The sequence below is a fragment of the Aethalodelphis obliquidens genome, unplaced genomic scaffold (assembly GCF_003676395.1).
Source record: "Aethalodelphis obliquidens isolate GAN/ISIS:26980383/991018 unplaced genomic scaffold, ASM367639v1 scaffold28, whole genome shotgun sequence".
Taxonomy (NCBI): domain Eukaryota; kingdom Metazoa; phylum Chordata; class Mammalia; order Artiodactyla; family Delphinidae; genus Aethalodelphis; species Aethalodelphis obliquidens.
The window spans coordinates 15,506,807-15,526,401 of NW_020837972.1; the positions used below are offsets into that span (position 1 = coordinate 15,506,807).

At 47.0% G+C, this 19,595-nt stretch overlaps 1 protein-coding gene across 1 annotated transcript in view; it reads right to left on the reverse strand.

Annotated features, from left to right (window-relative positions):
• Positions 1–352: 352 nt before the first annotated feature.
• Positions 353–19,595, reverse strand: part of CCDC63 (coiled-coil domain containing 63) — a 28,065-nt gene continuing 8,822 nt past the window's right edge. The window contains 10 exon segments of the mRNA XM_027125272.1: positions 353–498; positions 2,871–3,074; positions 6,236–6,428; positions 10,291–10,365; positions 13,204–13,424; positions 16,967–16,998; positions 17,000–17,143; positions 18,126–18,307; positions 18,720–18,815; positions 18,817–18,840. Coding sequence (XP_026981073.1) covers positions 353–498; positions 2,871–3,074; positions 6,236–6,428; positions 10,291–10,365; positions 13,204–13,424; positions 16,967–16,998; positions 17,000–17,143; positions 18,126–18,307; positions 18,720–18,815; positions 18,817–18,840 — 1,317 coding nt within the window.

Below are 19,595 nucleotides of genomic sequence, written 5' to 3' on the forward strand. Positions count from 1 at the left end.
CACACACACACACACACACACACACACACACACACACACACACACACACACACACACACACACACACACACACACACACAGCCTCCAAGGCTCCTGGTTCCCACCTGTGAGCGTCTGCCGCACCCCATGTGGTTCCAGGACGTGAAATCAGTATTTTGGCTCCTAGCTGTGGTGACCTCACACCACTCTTGTCCCCTTGCTGGCTTTGGAACTCGACCCTCCTGCTCCTCTACCCCATCCTGGGGTGGCTCCAGCACCCCAGTCTCTTAGTAATGAATGTGAAGAGGCACCGGGGTTACGGAACAAAACATTTACTCTCTCTGGTTATGGTACAAACATGGCCATGTCCACCTCAGACTGTTAACTTCTTCTTGGGCCTCAGATCGTCCCCCTTTTCAGGCACGCTGTCCATGTGTAAATCCCTGTTTCTAGACTCTCTTGCGGTGTAGTGGCTGAGCACCATTTGCCGAAGGCTGCTGTGGTCCAGGGGTTGGTCCACTGTGCCAAAGATGGGACTAGTGTGAGGAATTTGGAAATCAAACCCAGCACAGCAGGGGGTGGGCTTCCTTCCCAGGGACAGTGCCTCTCTGCCCTGTTCAAGGATATCCAAGCCTGGTTTGGTGTCCCTCCATAGTGCTGGGGGTTGGAGTGTAAAAATTCTCAAAGTCCAGGGAGGGGGAGGACAGGCAGAGATGTACTGCTCAGGGATGGCCAGACAATAACTGTTTTTTTCTCCAAGATGAGGATGTAAAAATGAGTTTGGTTTAGTATCAAGGAGATAGGGTAACCACGTGCCGCTGCTCAGGATGTAGATTGCACAAAGACACCTGTTTCTACAGGGCTGAAATCCAGCCCCCCACTTGATTGCCAAGCCATGTCTACCCATCAGGGGCTCCTTTTCCTAATTAATCTGCCCAGAGGGGCTTGCCTCTTCTAATTCACACATACAAGCCATAGAGGCTAGTGGGCTAAGAGAACCTAATGTTTATCAACATTCCCTTGAACGGAAATAAGACAACATCTGTACATTCCTGACCTTGTGAGGACAGTGTTCTCAACAGCTGTGCCCTGCCACCCTCCTCCTTTAAGCACTCAAAGGGCCAAGGGAAGCTGTGCTAAGGTGGCTGACATCAGCCCCAGTTTTCACTCCTGCTAAGTCTCAGGTGCCTTGAATTAATCAAACAGGAGATGTGTGTACGCCTGTGCACCTGTGCATGAGCGCCTGTTGGCCATCCCCTCCCTCCCTCCTTGGCACACCTGCACAATTGAAACGTTGCTCACAGAAGAGGGGCAGCTTTTCAAAATACTAATTTTTTTCCTCTGATTACTCAAGTCATGCAAGGTCATTTTAAAGAAAATTCTAAGCAATACAGAATTAACTTAGAAATGCAAAGTTCTCTGCAAACCACCACCCAGAAATACCCACTGTAAGTCAGCAGTATACATCCTCTTCGTTTTTATATGTATCATCAAGATAACTTCCTCCTTCCCTTCCTCCGCCTCCTCCTCCTCCTCCTTCCTTCTCTCTCTCTCCCCCTCCCTTTATTATAAATCAGGTTGTGAAGGGCTGTCCTGTACACTGCACGATTTTTAGCAGCATCCCTGGCCACTAGATGCCATATATACATGTCAGTTCATGTCAGCCCACTGCATTCTTTTTAGTGGCTGCATAGTATTCCATGGCATGCATGGGTGAACTATAACTTATTTAACCAATCTCTAACGGGTGAGCATTTCAGTCATTTCCAGTTCAATCACCCTCCTACTTCCATCTTTAACCCTGGAATAAGTTTTTCTTTGAAGGACCAATCCCCACAAGTGAGATTACAGACTCAACATGTGTATCTGAAACCGTAGGTAATCATTAGTCAACCCCATTTCACCTGTAACCTGCCTTCACTAAGCAAGGTCGTTTTAATTATTGCTACAAAAGACTTGCTTGTCCTCCAAGCAGCATTTAGCCTAAACAATGTGTTTGCCTGAGCTGTTTTCCAGGAGCTTGGATTCAGCTATGTCTAGTTCTAGGTGAGCTGGTTAACACTGGAAGGAACCACCAATCCTTTAACTGGGCACGTGCGAGTGTCACTGGATGACCTCTTGAACGTGCAGAGGCCCACAGCTTAGTTACACCAGCACAGAACCCCGATTACCGCACCGTTTTCCAATTGCCTTTCCTCACACTCCCCACACCTCGGACCACCCTGCTTCTTTATTCTTTATCCCATAAATACCCGAGCCCCTTGCTTTCAGGGAGGTGGATTTTGGATGTTTGTTCTCCCATCTCATCTCCTTGCTTCGCTGCCTTGTGAATAACGCCCCCTCTCAGCTGCAACCCTCCACTCTCAGCGTTTGGCTTGCTGCATATCGCAAAAACCGAACCTGGCTCAGTAACATAACCATTTCTCAGACTTCCCGAACGTGTTGCCAAACTGCCCTCCAAAAACTATGTGGGGCCAATTATATCCCCACCTTCGGAGAGAAGGGCAGACCCCCACGAGGGGGAGTATCATGAGCTTCAGCCTCCAAAAGCAAAGATCAACGTGCAGGCGCCCGCAGGGCCACAGTTCAGCTCTGGCGTGAACCATCTCGGGCACTTCAACCACGGGGTTGGGGGATGTGGATGGGGCTGAGGAAAGGAGGTCACAGATGGAGGAGCGAGTCTCAAGAGCATAGGGTGAAGGTGGGAGCCAGGATCAGGAAATCTCCTGTGCCCATAACTTGACAACCTGGAAATTTTACACATTTTAAGGTTCATCAAATGGTCACAAAGTTGTTGCAATTTTTTTAAAGTACCCAGGATAACTAAACTTCAGAATCTGTGGCTGAGTCATTGAGCAGTAGAAAGAGAAGTCCGGGAAGAAAGAACTCACCTCCATCCAACCTGTCACTAAAGGGGTCAGCCCCGAGCACGGGGGGGATGACCTTGATGGGTTCTGCAGGCTTGAGGAGGGCAGAGCCACCCCAGAAGGGGTTGATGAAGGGTGGTGGGACGTCCATCTCCGCCACTTCCATTTCCATGATCCGCTTGTAGGATTCTAACAGCAGCAGGTCGTTGGTCTTCTTTTCAGTGATGGCTGGAAAAAAATAAACAGAACCAAGAGGGCTGCTGGGAGACCGGAGTCCCGGGGCGGTGGGGGCGGGGGTGGGGGTGGGCTAGAGGTTGCGCCTCCTGCTGGAGATGAATGGTAGCAACAGGAAGTGGAGCAGGTCATGAGCTCCTATAGACAAGGCTTTCTCTTGGGTTACATCACACGTTCCCTAGAGGGCACAATTTGGTTCTTGAGAAGCAAAAATAATCTGACTCTTTAATATATAAAGTACAGATATACATACAAGACATAAACAGTTATATGGTATATGAACTGTATTAAAATTCCACAAGGCAGAGCAGTTGGGAAAAGAATGTCTAAAAAGGCTCCTTAGGGCTTCCCTGGTGGCACAGTGGTTGAGAATCCTCCTGCCAAGGCAGGGAACATGGGTTCGAGCCCTGGTCCGGGAAGATCCCACATGTCGCAGAGCAACTAAGTCCATACGGCACAACTACTGAGCCTGAACTCTAGAGCCCGCGAGCCACAACTACTGAGCCCACACACTGCAACTACTGACACCCGCACACCTAGAGCCAGTGCTCTGCAACAAGAGAAGCCACAGCAATGAGAAGCCCGCACACTACAACGAAGAGTAGCCCCTGTTCTCCGCAACTAGAGAGAGCCCGCGTGCAGCAACAAAGACCCAACACAGCCAAAAATAAATAAATAATTTTATTTTTTTAAAAAAACTTTTAATTAAATAAAAATATAAAAAGGCTCCTTAGGGGACAATAATGAAAAGAAGATTGAGGAACACTGGGTTACACTAAAAATTGGGAGCCCTGGGCAAGCTCTGCCTTAAACTATGGTTTTTTCCTCAGTGCTGTCTCTGAGTTTGAGGGAGCTGCCCTTCCCACCGTGTTTCATAGCCTCATGGAGTCACCAGAATAATTCATTCATTCATTTATTCATTCATTCCACAAATTATTATTGGATGCCTATCATGCCAGGCATGGTGCTACAGTGCATGGAAGAAAAACAAAATGACGATAAACAATAACAGAGGTGCAGTCCCTGTCCTGATGAAGCACATAAGCTTCAGTATGAATGGGGGGACGGAGAGAAAGGCAAGTTCAGCAGATAAATACACGTATCCCTCACTATCCAGATGCCTATTATCTGAATTCAGTAACTACTGGATCTGGATAATTTTTTTGAAAAAAACTCACACAACCCATACCGTTTCTATTCTCTCTGAAAGTCAGGAACCAAAAAGATTTGCATCTGAACCTTGCTATTGGATCTCAAGAACCTCATAGATTCAGATAATGAGAATTACCTGTACATAGAGACAAACTGGGTGAGTATTAAATAATAGGACTGCTGTAAGAGTGAATAATAGTGGGTAGGGGAGGACCAGCTTCATATGGGGCAGCAGAGGGAGGCCTTGCTGGAGGGAGGGCATTTAAACTGAGATCTGAGAATGAGGAGGAACTGGGCATGGGATGAGTATCCCAGGAACAGCCCATGCAAAGGCCCTGTGGCGGGGATGAGTTGGGGGAGGGATTTGAAAATACAGAGAGGAGGGGCTTCCCTGGTGGCGCAGTGGTTGAGAGTCCGCCTGCCGATGCAGGGGACATGGGTTCGTGCCCCGGTCCGGGAAGATCCCACATGCCGCGGAGCAGCTGGGCCCGTAAGCCATGGCCGCTGAGCCTGTGCATCCGGAGCCTGTGCTCCGCAACGGGAGAGGCCACAACAGTGAGAGGCCCGCGTACCGCAAAAAAAAAAAAAAAAGAAAATACAGAGAGGAGAGCACTGTGGCTGAATGTGGTGAGAAAGGAGGGAGAGCAGGACAAGAGATGATGAAAAATGTAAGTAGGGGCCAGGCTATAAAGAACCTGATAGGCTGTGGGTAAGAAAGAGTTAACGCAGCAAAGCCTGACTGCTCTTAGAAAGGGCTGCTTACCAGATTGGCCCTTGGATAGCATCAGGGAATTTGCATTTCAGGAAGGTCCCCACTACCATTAACTGTTAAAAGAGTGGCTCATCATATTTAAACTGTGGTATAAAAAATGTGATTTATGCTGAATACTCACTATTCTTTCTGGGAGTCTGGAATTTGGGTATGTGTCATGCTGGAGGTGCCTATATGATGAGCCCCCAATCCAAACCCTGGGCAATGAGTATCCAGTGAGCTTCTCTGGTTGACAACATTTCACTTGTGTTGTCACAACCCATTGCTGGAGGAATTAAGCTCATTCTGTGTGAACCCACTGGAAGAGGAACCTTGCTCCTGGTTTCCTCCAGACTTCACCCCAAGCCCCTTTTTCCTTTGCTGATTTTGCTTTGTATCCTTTTGCTATAATAAATCAGGGCCATGAATATGACTATATGCTGAATCCAGGAGCCCTCCTAGTGAATCACTGAAACTGGTGGGAGGGAGGTGTCTTGGGAACCTCTCAAAAACAGATTGTATTAAGAGCCTTACATTTTATTCTAAGAGTAGTGGAAGCCATTCATTCTAAATTGTCATGATCTCTGTAGGTGCATCCTCCCTCTCTATCCTGAGTTCAAGGCCTATGCCTAGAAATGTGTGTTATAGTTAATAGGCATTTGCTACATGCCAGGCACTGCTCTGAGCCCTTTATTTCTTCTTTTCCAATCTAAATGCCTTTCATTACTTTTTATCGCCTTATTTCCTTATCGAGGACCACCAACACAATATTGAATAGGAGTTGCGAGAGCAAACATCTTTGCCTTGTTCCTGATCTTAGAAGAAAAACATTCAGTTTTTTCACCATTAAGTATGAGGTTAGCTGTAGGTGTTTTTGTAGATGCCCTTTATCAGGTAAGAAAGTTTCCTTCTAGTTCTAGTTTGTTGAGAGTTTTTATCATGAATGGATGTTGAATTATGTCAAATACTTCCTTCTGCATCTATTGAGATGATCATGTACTATTTCTCTAAGAACTACTCTTTTATTTAATCCTCCCAATATTTTTTTGGATGAAAAAACTAAAGCACAGAGAGGTTCAGAAAGTTGCCCAAAGTCACACAGCTAGTAAGAGTAGAACCAAGATTTGAACCCAACCAAGCTGGCTTTAGTGCCCATATGCTTCACCACCAGGCTCACTACCTCCAAAAGAACAAGTCCTTGGGTCTGGTCATAGAAATCTCTGGAAAAGGTTGCTACCCCAGCTCGACTCACCAAAGTACTGTGGGAGGTTGGTATCAGTGATTTTCCCTGTCTCCCCTAACTGCACCAGGATCTTGGTGGCATCACAATTTACCTTCTTAAACAGATTCTCAACCGAGTTCTTGAGATACTCCAAGGTCTTGTTGATCTCCTTGTAGTTGTTCTCATACATATCTGCCTGCTCCATGGTCTTCTTTAGTTTCTCCTGTGGCAGACCCCAATTCCCATCCAGGTCAGCCAGGTCATCACCCTGGGCTCAGCCCTCACATGAAAGCTTTTGCTGGCGATGAGGATTTAGGACCCTCTGGAGCCAGGATCTCCAAAGTGCAGGTCTGCAAACCTCTAAAGGGGTGCGAGATCAATTTAATCATTAAATTGGCCTCAACCCACATTTTTTTAAAAAATGAAATAAAATGATCAGAAAAGAAAGGAAGAGAAAATACTAACATGCATTGCAGGTAGTGAGGGTAGTTATTGTTTAATGTAAGTTTTGTTTACTTACATATGTGTATGTGTGTCTACATGTGTACTGGATTACAGTATTTTTAAAAAGCTGGTGACTCATTTTTTAAAAATGGCCCACAGGAAGGAATATATTTTACATGGCAGCCCAATACTTATATACGTGTGTGTATTTTTATATATTTATCTAATCAAATGAAATTGTAGATTCACAAATCATATTCTTATTGTGTGTTCTAGTATTTTCCATTCTGTTCTGTTCTATTCTATCTTGTTTTTTTTTTTTTTTTTTTTTGCGGTACGCGGGCCTCTCACCGCTGTGGCCTCACAGGCCCAGCGGCCATGGCCCACAGGCCCAGCCACTCCGTGGCACATGGGATCCTCCAGGACCGCGGCACGAACCTGTGCCCCCCGCATCAGCAGGCGGACTCTCAACCACTGCGCCACCAGGGAAGCCCTCTTGTTATTTTTAAATGCTGGTGCAATCCAACAAACCAATTTCACCACTCAGTTTAAATCTCATTAGAGCACAGTGGTTCTCAAAGTGGGGTTCCAGGACAAGCAGCATCAGTTTCACCAGGGAACTTGTTAGAAATGCAGATTCCTGGGATCCAGTCCAGACGGAATGAATCAGAGGCTCTGGGGGTGGGCCTGGCAATCTGTATTTAATGCAGGTGATCCTGATGCATGATAAAATTTGAGAACTTCTGTGAGTCCACTGGATCACAATTTTGGCTTCATATTGGTATCACGTGGGAGTATTTAAACATTTGCTGCCCAAACTCCAGCCTCAGAGATTTAGACATCTTGGTCTGGGATGCAGCCTAGGCATCAGGAATTTTAAAGCCTCCGAGGTGATTCTGACTTGCAGCCCAGACTGAGAATCGCTGCTCTGGGATGAGTGCTTCAGTGGCTTCCTGCCTGTCACTCTGAGTTCTCAGCTTGCAAAGGTGAACTGGGCCCTGTTCCCACCAGCTCCGTACAGACCATTCCAAATAAGGATCCCAAAGGGCCCTATTCACACCCCCATTTTCCAGGTGAGGAAACTGAGGCTTTAAGGAATACAGCCAGGAGAGGGAAGCCATGGTTTGAACTGTCTCTCAACCACCACACCAGGCAGCTTCCTCCATCCCAAACACTGGAATATTCAGTTCCCAGGGCTGCATTTCCTCATATGACAGCAAGAGCCCCCCCTCATTCTAAAGGTGCATTAAAAGATCACATGGTTGAGAATTCCCTGGTGGTCCGGTGGTTAGGACTCTGTGCTTCCACTGCAGAGGGCATGAGTTCAATCCCTGGTCACGGAACTAAGATTCTACAAGCTGCGCGGCATAGCCAAAAAAAAAAAAAGATCACATGATTAAAAACATTCTTAAAGCCTGATGTGACAGTGACAACACATGTCCAGCACCTAAAATGTTCCAGGCATATTACATACATCATCTTAACTTATCCTCACAACTGCCCCAGTTTTCAGATGAGGAATATTGAAGTCAGAGAAGAAAAGTGAACTTGTGTTTAGCTCCTCTGTATTGAGTTGTCTAATACCTGACCATGGGCACAACTCTTTATTTGGACAATTATTTGGTAACAAGATGATGGTGATTTGAGGTTTTATTGACTTACAGGATAAACAACAACAATAATGATAGCTATGTTTATAGCTCTCTGCCCTGCACTGTGCCAAGCGTGTACATTGCAGTATCTTATTCAATCTTCACAGCCCTACAAAGTGAGTACAATTTTTAATCCCCACTTTACAGGTGAGACACAGAGCCTCAGAGAGGTTAAGTCACTTTCTCAAAGTCACACAGCCAGGAAGCAACTCTTCTGGGAGTCATACCCAAGCATTTGTTCCCAGGGCCTGGTTGCTTAACTCCTATGCAAAACCCTCCCATTAAAGGACTGGTCTCACCACTTCTCCCAGAGGGGAGGATGAAATGGAAGTTAAGTGGAAAGGTTCCAAGAGTAGAGGAGATGGAAGCGATCTTTAGCAGGGGGGTAAGAAAAGTGGGTTCTAAGTGAGCCCATTGCTATTAAGACAAATTCTCTTGCTTAGAGTATTTGCATTTGAAAAGAGGTTCCAGGAGTTCCTACTAAAGCCAAAGGAACAAAGAGCTGCTGGAGGGCTTCAGGCAGAGGTCTTCAGGGGGAGATGCTTGGGGTTGCCTGGTCAGCCTTCCCAAACTGTGTCCCCCTTTAGGCCTTCAAAACCCCAAGAGGCAGAACAGCACAAGTCCCAACCCCAAGGAAGCATTTGGACACTGGATGGCTCAAAGCCGAGGATGTGGGACCCCAAGCATGTGTCCAACTTAAGGAGAGTCTCCTTGAACTTGGGCCCTGCCTGCAAGTCTACATTCCCCATCCCCGAGTCCTGGGAGAGGTTGCTGAGCCTGAGAGGTGCTTTGCTGCCCTCCAGTGGCGCATGAGAGAATGGCATGGCCAACCCTTTCTGCCACCTGCATGCCAAGAGTAGAAATAAGCCACAGAGAAAGGAAGGGAAATGACCAAGGATTGTAGTTCCTGGGCCAGGAACTACTGGATAAGAACAGGGCTTTGCAGTCAAACTCTCTGGTTCATATCTTTGCCAGACATTTGCTATCCATTCTCCCCTTATACCTTAATAGCAAAATGCTGATTGTATTTGGGGTGGCAATGTGCCGGCTAAAAGTTATATCTCCAACCCTCCTTTGCAATAGGGATGGCCAGTGAGACATAGATACAGAAGTCACTGGCTGAGAATTCAGGGAAAAAACTTTTAAGCTGACTAACTCAATTAGCAAGGCCTTTTTTTCCTTCCCTACTTTCTTTCTGCTTGGAATGTGTATGTGATGGGTGGGCCACTGGCAGCCATAATACAACCATGAGGCATCCTTGAGAGTGTAAGCCACACACTAAAGATGGAAAAACTGAAAGGAGAAGGCTGGGTTACTGATGACATAATGACCAGCCCTGAAGTGTTTATCTCCAGATTTATGTTTTAACAAAGTAAATAAACTTCTATTGCTTAGGCCACTGTTATTTTGGGTCCCTATTATTAGCAGCTGAATGCAATGCAAAGCTCATGCAGTATCCCAGCTCCATGATGTTGGCAATTACTTCCCTGAACCTCAGTTTCCTCATCTGTAAAATAGATCATATCACCTACCTCATAGAGCTGTTGTGAGGATTAAATGAGATAATGCAAGCAAAGCACTTAGCCCAGTGCCTAGTATGTAGTAATGGCTCAGGAAATGTTTGTAATTACTATTATTGATTGAGAACAGGCCACAGCCAGGACAAGGGGGAGAGAGAATAAAAGACTGAGGCAGAGATCTGTCTGGAATTTACCAGCCTGGGATGAAATTATAGGCACAAGGGCCTGAGATAGCCTCCCTGAAGTGGGAGAGTCTTTAAAATGGACAAAGAGAGCCTCAGGAACAAAATTCTGCAGCAAGATCTGTAGCAGAGGCTGCCTGTAACAAAAGGTCGGGACATGTCAAGACATGACCCAGGCCAGTAGATAGTCATGGGGCAGACATCTTCCTCCTCCTGAGAACCAACTGACAGGTCACCTGACAGACAATGGAGACTCCTGCATCCCTCCCTCCCCACCCTGGTCTTACCTCCAGCTGTCTCAGGATGGAGCAGTTGTCCTCATGTGATGATTTCTGCTGGGATTGTGAGCGGATAACCTCATTCTGCTCAGGAGAGAACCAGACCATAAGGAAAAGCAAGTGCTCCCCTGCCCAACATACCTAAAAATAAGCCAATGCCTCGAGGCGTTGGTGAGGATTTAAATTATCCATTTCAAGTAGCCCCAGAACCCCTGGACCCCTCTTATGTCCTTGGAGGTTCTTTCTGATGTTTCTGAATTAAAAGGAGGATGTAGGCATGAACAGGTGGGTGGTTCACCCTTTCTGGAGAATTGTGTATAATCAGTAGGATTTGCTGCAATGGTGGCAATGTTCTATCTGTGCCGTCCAGCACTGCAGCCACTAGCCACGCATGGGCACAGAGCACTTGCAATGTGGCTAGTCCCACTGAGGAACTCATTTTTTAATTTAATTTAAATTGATTTAAACTTAAGTCGCCCCATGTAGCTGATGGTTATGGTAATGGATGGGCAGCTCCAGAGCAGGGGTTCTCAAGCTCTAGCATGAATCAGAATCACCTGGGGGTTTGTGAAAACACAGATATCCGGGCCCCACACCAGAGGTTCTGATTCAGTATGTCTGCGTGAGGCCCACAAATGTGCATTTCTCGCAAGTTCCCAGGAGATGCTGCTGGTCCAGGGACTAGATTTGAGAACTCCTGGGCTAGAACAGTGTGTCCAAATGTAAAAGGCAAGCACCCTTTTTTTTTTTTTTTTTCAGTACACAGGCCTCTCACTGTTGTGGCCTCTCCCGTTGCAGAGCACAGGCTCCGGACACGCAGGCCCAGCGGCCATGGCTCACGGGCCCAGCCGCTCCACAGCATGTGGGATCCTCCCGGACCGGGGCATGAACCCGTGTCCCCTGCATCGGCAGGCGGACTCTCAACCACTGCGCCACCAGGGAAGCCCAGCAAGCACCTTTTGATGGGGCAATACCATCTCTAGGAGTCTGTCCCATGGAAACAATAGGACATGTGGGCAAGGTGGCCACTCAAGGCTGTCCCTTGTGCTATTATCTGTAATCTCCGTTAGGGACAACCTACATGTCTACCGGTTGGGGATCGGTTAAGTAAACGATGGTACATTTACATTGTGGGGGGGAAAGGGTCTCAAATTAAAATATGGTTTAGGGCTTCCCTGGTGGCACAGTGGCTGGGAGTCTTCCTGCCAATGCAGGGGACACAGGTTTGAGCCCTGGTCCCGGAAGAGCCCACATGCCACGGAGCAGCTAGGCCCATGCGCTGAAAGTGCTGAGCCTGCGCTCTGGAGCCCGTGAGCCAAAACTACTGAGCCCACGTGCCACAACTACTGAAGCCTGCATGCCTAGAGCCCGTGCTCCGCAACAAGAGAAGCCACTGCAATGAGAAGCCCGCGCACCTCAACGAAGACCCAATGCAGCCAAAAATAAATAAATTAATTAATTTTTTTTAATATATGGTTTAAATGCAGATTCCTGGCTTATTCTCAGAGAATCTAGGTTTGTAGGTATGGGATAGGGCCTGGGGAATCTGTTCTTTTAAGAAGAATTTTGTGATACTACCACAGAGCATCTAGGGTCTCCAGAAGCCACTGAAAAGAACATAGAAGATGTTGGGCAGTATCTATGATGAATTGTTGAAGAAAAAAGATTATTAAACAGCACGAACTATCTAGTATACACCCAGTACTATAAATGGGCATCTAGGGGAGTGTGTGTATGTATGTGTGTGTGTGCGCGCGCACGGACACATGCTTAAGTGCACACTGCCTTCGTAAAGCAATGTCACCAAAATATTTATTGGCAGTGTCTCTGAGTGGTGATATTTTGGTGACCTGTACTTTTTCCTTATATTTTTCTGAATTACATTTTCGCACAGGCATATCTACTTGCACATGGCCCCACATTCAGGAAACAGTGACATTGCAAAAGGAAGGGCTCCCCTCAGTCTCCCCTGAGCACAGGGACCTCAGAGGAAAGAGTAATGAATTCCCAGAGGAGGTGACATCTGTCAGGACTAATGAGCGGTATTGCATCAGAAGAAAAGTGGGAGGGGCGGGGAATAGCATGAGGAAAGCCTCAGAGGAGGGAAATGCAGGGGGAAGCTGGGACTGGCAGCTGATGAGAGTGCCTTGGTGGTCATGATGGGAGCTGAGCATGCAGGGGCAGGTTGAAGCCAAATTTTGAAGGGACTGGAGTGTCACACTAAGGAGTTTAGACTCTCTCCTGTGCAGACAGTTCCAAAGGCTGGTTATGTGTGTTCTGCGGAGTAAGTAGTCCAGGGAGCCAATTAAGTTTGGGAAATTATGGATTCAACAAGGTAAATAGTTTCTTTACTGTAGGATTTGTCAGAGCCTTTATTATGCTCATATACATCAACTCTCTCCAAGATTAGTTTACCATCTCTCCTCAATTCTGTGAAGCTGTTGATTAACAGGGGTCAGCCAGCTTTTAAGGCAAAGGGCCAGATTGTCGATATTTGGGGCTTTGCAGCCCACATATAGTCTGTCTTGCATACTTTGTTTCCTTACAACCCTTTAAAAATGTGAAACCATTCTTGGCTCATGGACTGTACAAAAACAGGCCAAAGGGCATATCTGGCTGTGGCTATAGTTTACTGAACTCTGGATTATAAGACATACCATGGATTTTAAATGTCACTTATTGGGGGTGAGGGGACATGAACACATTAAGTGTATGTATCAACTGGAAGACAAATACCAATTTCAGGAAGGTTAAAATGTAGGGGGGAGAACACTGGGGGAATATAGTATTTCCTAAACTTTTTTGAATTGAACCCCCTTTTTCTGCCGAGTATCTCAAGGAATGTTCCAAGGAACCCGCTTTGGGGAAGGCTGCTGTGGGAGCAGGTGGGCCCCTGGCCTGGGAAAGAAGAGGTGCCCTGACCTGGATTCTCTCAGTCTTCTTGTGCATCATCTTGATGTCATTGTTGAGCTCTGTGACATACATGAACTGAGCAAAATTCTTCTCCTCCTTGGCCAGAAACTCCTCGATGAGCTGATTCAGGTTGCCATTCTTTGTCAGCTTCAGCAGCAGGAGGTGAGCCACCTCATAGCTCTCAAAACTCTCACCCTTGTTCTTCTTCCCATGCTTCTTTGCCTTGAGAGCTAGAAAAGGAAGAACTGGCAACCATGAGTCTGAAAGGGAAGCCGCTCAGAGTAGTGCCCAGTGGAGGGATGTGCTCCATAGCATTATCATTGTGCCCTGGGGAGGGGGCTAGACTTTCCCATGAGATGGAGTGGGAGCTTCCCTCCTTAGCCACTTCATGAATATCTAATTGATTGTCTACTATGTTCCAGACACTGTGCTGGGCTCCATAGCTACAAAATCACTGCCCCACAGAGCTTTTAGTGGAAGAATCAGCTACAAAAAGAAAAGAAAAAGAGATAGCCAAGTAAACAGAAAAAGAAATCCAATAATTACCATTGTGGCCCAGGCAATGGAGGAGATGTAGTAGGTGCTGTGATGGGGTAGCTGCGTGGCCAGGGAAGGAGGTGACGTGAGCAGGATGAAGGCCGGGGAAGCCCTCTTGGCAGAGGGCCTTAAGCAGTCTCAGAGCTTGGCAGATTCAAGGCATTAGAACAAAGAAAGTTCTCCAAGCCTTGCTCCTCAGCCTGATGCCTGCAATAGCCCCACCTCTCCTGAATCCAGCCTTGTCTCTCTGATTTGGCCTCCACATGGCGATCAGAAGGATCTTTCTAGATCTTCCTAGGCACATCTGGCCACGTGACCCCTTTTCATGTGTGGCTCCCTACTGTCCCTGGGATGAAGCTGAAGTTTCTCGGCATCATTTAAGATCTGATCCCCTCTAACCCTCAGTGCCTGGTCACTATCAGACTCAGTCACTAGTCTGCCTAAATCTTCTGATAGCTTCCCACCACACTTAGAATCAGCGTGAGCTCCCTGTGCAGCCTATAAGGGCCTGTGTGGTCTGGCTCCTCCTCACCCCTCCAATTTCATCTCCTACCACTCTCTTGTTGGCATCAACTCACTCCAGCCACATTGGCCTCCTCTCTGTTCTAGAAATATGCCTACCTCACTCCCACCTCAGGGCCTTTACACCTGCAATTCCTTCTTCCTGGGATGTGCTTCTCCCAGTCTTCCATGTGGCTGGTTCTCTGCTATCATTCAAGTCTCTGCCCAAACAGTACCTCCTCCAAGAGGCCCACCCTGACCACCCTAGATAAAGCAGCCCCTGGTTACTCTCTGTCAATTATCCTGTTTTGTTTTCTTCATCATGCTCATGGGTTCCCGAGAGATCAGATTAACTTTTGCATTTGCCAATTTGTCATCTCCCCTGACAGAAGTTCAGCTCCAGAAGGACAGGACCTCTGTCTTACTCCCCACCGTCTCCCAACACGTAGCCCAGTTCCTGGCACATGGTCAGTCCTGCAGGAGTGGCCTCTGCCTGTTTCTCCAGCTTTGCGTCTACACTCCAGTTAACACGTTCCTGCCTCTGGGCCTTTGTCTCTGCCTGGATTCCTCACCCTTGCACAACTGGACTCTTTTCATCCTTTAGATCACAGTCTGAACAGCCCCTCCTTGTCCATCCTATCCAAGAGAGGTCTCCCTGTTACTTTTCCATCTCAATCCCTTGTTTTCTTCCTTCAAAGGTTCTATCACAACCTGAAGTGTTTGTATTTGTCTATTTGCTTGTTTTTTTGTGTGTCTCCATATCTAAAACATAAGCTCTGTGACATCAAGGACTAACACTGTCTTGATCACTGCTCTGTCTCTGGTCCCCAACACGGTGCCTGTTTCAGGATAGGTGATCATTAAAATTTGTTGGAAGACCAAGAATGCAATGGTTGGATGGATGAAGGAAGGAGCCAACTGATCATGAAGAACTTACCCCTGCCGTGTCACAGGAACAGGAGGAGCCTGGAGGCTGGGAGACACAGCAGAAGCTGCTAGAGGAGATGTGATGAGAAAGATGACAAGGCTGAGGCAGTGAGAAGAGGAAGGATGGATGCACAAGTCGACTGGAGTGGCAGTGAATGGGAGAACTCCTATTGACTGCACAGTTCGGGTCTTGGATGCCTAGTGGAATCTTGAGGCTGCTCAGTGGATTAGGAGAGAGAAGAGGATAGTAGTAGGACCTCAGGCTTTGGGGGGCAGACACACTTGGGATGGCGTCCTGGATCTGTTACTTACATTGCAGAGGACCTTGGCTATATCCATGTATCCTCTCTCAGCTGCACTGCCCTCATATGTCAACTGGGGGTGTTAATAATAATGTCTGCCTCTTGGAGATGCTGTGAAGGTTAAATGGAAGCCATGCATGCCAAGCATAGAGAATGGAAGCTGGCATAAGCCAGTGGCTCAGTAAATGGATGGGTGGGTGGATGGAGGATGGAAGGATGGATGGATAAAGGATGGAAGATGGATGGGTGGATGGATGGATGGATAGATGGAGGATGGAAGGATGGATGGATGGATGGATGGATGGACAGAAGGTCCAAAAGGTGGTTTTTGTAATGTTAGAGAGTGAGAGATGGGATTTCTCAGAAAAACACTTCCAGCCATACAGTTGCAAATAAGGTAGGAAGGGACAGAAGGGGCTGAAAGAAAAAAAACAAATGCAGCTGCACAGGGGGCTCTCCCTTCAATCTGTTGAGGAGAGAGTTAACATAGCAGACCTGAGACTGCTCTCCTTAGAAAAGCCTGCTTGCAAGGTTGGCCCTTGGCCTTCATCTGGGAACTTAAATGGTGAACAGCTCCCTACACTGATATAAAACTTTCCTAAACGGTAAGTGTGGCTCCTGAGCCCAGACTGTAAGGACAGTGTGCTTTATGCCTAACACCTGCCTTCCTGCTGGGAAGCTGGAATTTTGGTATGTGCTGGGGAGAGGGTGCCTACGTGACCAGCCTCCAGCAAGAATCTTGGGCACCAAGTCTCTAATGAGCTCCCCAAGCAGACGACTCTTCATATGTGTTGTCACAATTAGATGCTGGAGGAATTAAGCATGCCCTGTGTGACTCCAATGGGAGAAGATCCTGGAAGCTTGTGCCTGGTTTCCTCTGGACTTCGCCCCACGCACCTTTTCTCTTTGCTGATTTTTCTTTGTGTCCCTACATCATAGCCATGTTTGCTGAGTCTTGTGAGTCCTCTTTGAGAATCACCCAGCCCGGGGGTGGTCTTGGGGACCTCTGACACACAAGCTCCTCCTCTAAACAATGGAAGGAGAGCCACAGGGTGAGGACACATCCTACAGGTTATGGGTGGCAGATAAAACCCAAGGCATCCAGTTAAATTTGAATCTCAGACAAACAATATATTTTTTTTTCCTTTGGCCACACTGCACAGCACGCAGGATCTTAGTTTCCCAACCAGGGATCAATACCCTGCCCCCTGCAGTGGAAGCACAGGGTCTTAACCATGGGACCACCAGGGTAGTCCTGACACAAATGATATATTTTTAACAGTATAAATATATCCCAATTGTAGATAAACCACAAATAAGTTTTTAGTATAAGTATGTCTCAAATACTACATGAGACTAAAATTTTATTCATTGTTTATGTGAAATTTAAATTTAACGGCATCTTGTATTTTTATTTGCTAAATTTGGCAAACCTACTACAAGGAGACTCAGGCACCTTCAGTTGAGAGAGAGAGAGAGAAAAGAGGACACCTGGAAAGCGTTACCTTCTTCCTTTTTGGACTGCTCCTCACACTCGATCATTCAGCTTGATGAGTAGGAAGGATGTGAGCTTGGTTTCATGATCATAGAGACGCTCCAACTCTCGGATCTCCAGGTTGTATTGAGAGATGTCCTTCTGCTGGCGGTCCTTCATGGCAGCCATTCGAGCCATGGCTTCCAGCCTGGGCGAGGGGGGCACGACAGAGTCTGAATGTCCGGAGGCACCTTCCTTCTCCTCCCCTCTCCCTACCAGTCCAGACAGACTTCCTGCCTGGTCAATGACCATCACTCCTTTTAATCATGGAGGTTTCTGGGAGTAGAGGAACAACTTTCCTCACCTGAATGACAGCAGTTGACAGCTCTAGACCACCCTGAGGAAATGATTTTCTATCATCATCATCATCACCACCACCATCACCACCGTCATCATGATCATCATCACCATCAGCAACATCATCACCAGCAGCATCACCACCACCATCATGATCTTCACCACCGTCACCACCATCGTCAGTATCATCATTACCATCAGCAGTATCACCACCATCAGCATCATCACACATCACCATTATCACTAGTACCGTCATCATCACCACTTGTCAAGTACTATGTCCCAGCCACTCGCTTATATACACATATTATTTAATCCTCACTACCACCTGAAGGGGTCCTCCAACAATGTAGTAGTGATGGAGCCAGGGTTCAAACCCAGATCTCTCTGACTCCAAAATCTGCACTCTTCACCACTAAACTGCATGCCTTTTGCCCCTCTAGGTGTGAAGCCGGGAGACAGCCCAGACTGAGAGGGACCCCTAGGACTAGAGGCAGGGACACCTGGGGGAGATGGTACAGCATAGGGGTTTGAGTCGCAACTCCACCACATCTGCCATTTATTTGGATCTCAGGTAAGTATTTTGGCATCTCTAAGCCTCCATTTTCTGGTCTGTAAAATGGGGATAATAACTCCTAGGGCTGTTGTGAAGGTTGAAATACTACCCAGAGCATCTAGCATCATGCTTGGCCGACACAAAATCAGCACTCAGAGTTATGATGATGATTTCAGGTTCCTCAACACATAAGCACAGTGGGTAGAGGTGGCCCAGGGTAGGAAGCTCAGCAGGGGGCTGAGACATCTTTGCCCCCAGGGTCTCTCCCCCAGCCCACCTCTGCTCATAGGCCTGCGCAGACTGCTCGATGGCCATATTCATTGTTTTCTTCTGCATCAACAAGCGCCGATGAATCTGCTCATAGATGTTGTCATAAGCAGCCTTCTCATACCGTAGGTCCTCAATCTCCTTCCGGAGCTTCGCATTGGTGGTCAGCATCTTGTCAAAGTGTACAGTGACCTGCAAGGAGGGCTCTGCTTCAAAATAAGGCTCACTCCTGGGGCATGAGACAAGCTTCCAGAAGGCAGCCAGAGGGTTGAAGGGTCTTCCCCTCACCTCCCACCCCAGGCCCACAGAACAATGGTTGGAGTGCTGCCTGGCCTGTGTGCACACCATCGTCCACCTTATCCCGACTCAACCAATGAGATGAGTATGTTCTGCTAATGGCTTCACAGACATCATTCTTCCCTCTTAGCAAAGGGAGGCAGAGTTGTTTGCAGAGTTTTGTTTGTTTGTTTGTTTTCTGGTCACGTTGCAGCACGTGGGATCTTAGTTCCCCGACCAGGGATAGAATCCGTGCCCTCTACAGTGGAAGCATGGAGTCCTAACCACTGGACCACCAGGGAATTCCCCCAGAGAACACCTTACGTACGAGATGCAAACGGGTTTCCAAAACGTGGATCCGTTTTTGCAGTTTCTGGGGGTTATTGGCCTCCTGTATTTTTGAGAAGATCTGTCTTTGGTTTATATATATATTTTTCCATCTGAATGATCTGAAAAGAAAAAGAGAAAGAGAGAGAGAGAGAAAACCCAGCTGTGTTAACATCTGTATGGGTACAAATGTGCCAGTTCACTAACTCAAGTGTGGTAAAACAAAAACTGCAATGTTCTTTCTTTTCCCATGAATGGAATTTTAATTCTCTCTTGGGTGTATGCTCAACTCAACTTAACCTTAGCCAGTTTGGGGCAAAACGAGGCAACTTAGGGTTTTTACTCTCACCCGTGCATGTACATTTCACTTACCTGTGGGCGAAAATTTCACCTGGCCCTAAAGCCACGGTTTCCAGCAGAAATGGCATTATTCCCCCAAGAAGCCTTCTGTAACCTTTGTTTTTTGTTTTGTTTTGTTTTGTTTTTTGCTCTTGCAATGATGATGATGCTAGTGGCACTTAATGGCAGGTCATGAGATGTCACATACCCTGCAACATGTAAGACAGCACCAAACATCCAAGAATTGTCCTCCACCCCTTTTGACTTTCCAGTGCCCCTCAGGATATTAGGCAGGTGAAGAACCTCTCTATAATTTTCTGTACCTAGAATCAAACTGTCTTTTACATATACACACACAGTATTTTTCATTAGGTTTTAATAGACACTTAATTATCCAGGAATGTAGTCACTGTATAAATCAAGAGAATGTTCGTTGATTTGTTTGGAACTTTACCAAGAGTTGGCCACCATTTTGGAAATCATGACACCAGCACAACCTGGATCATCATCTTTGAGTTGTGGATACAACAAGTCCAAA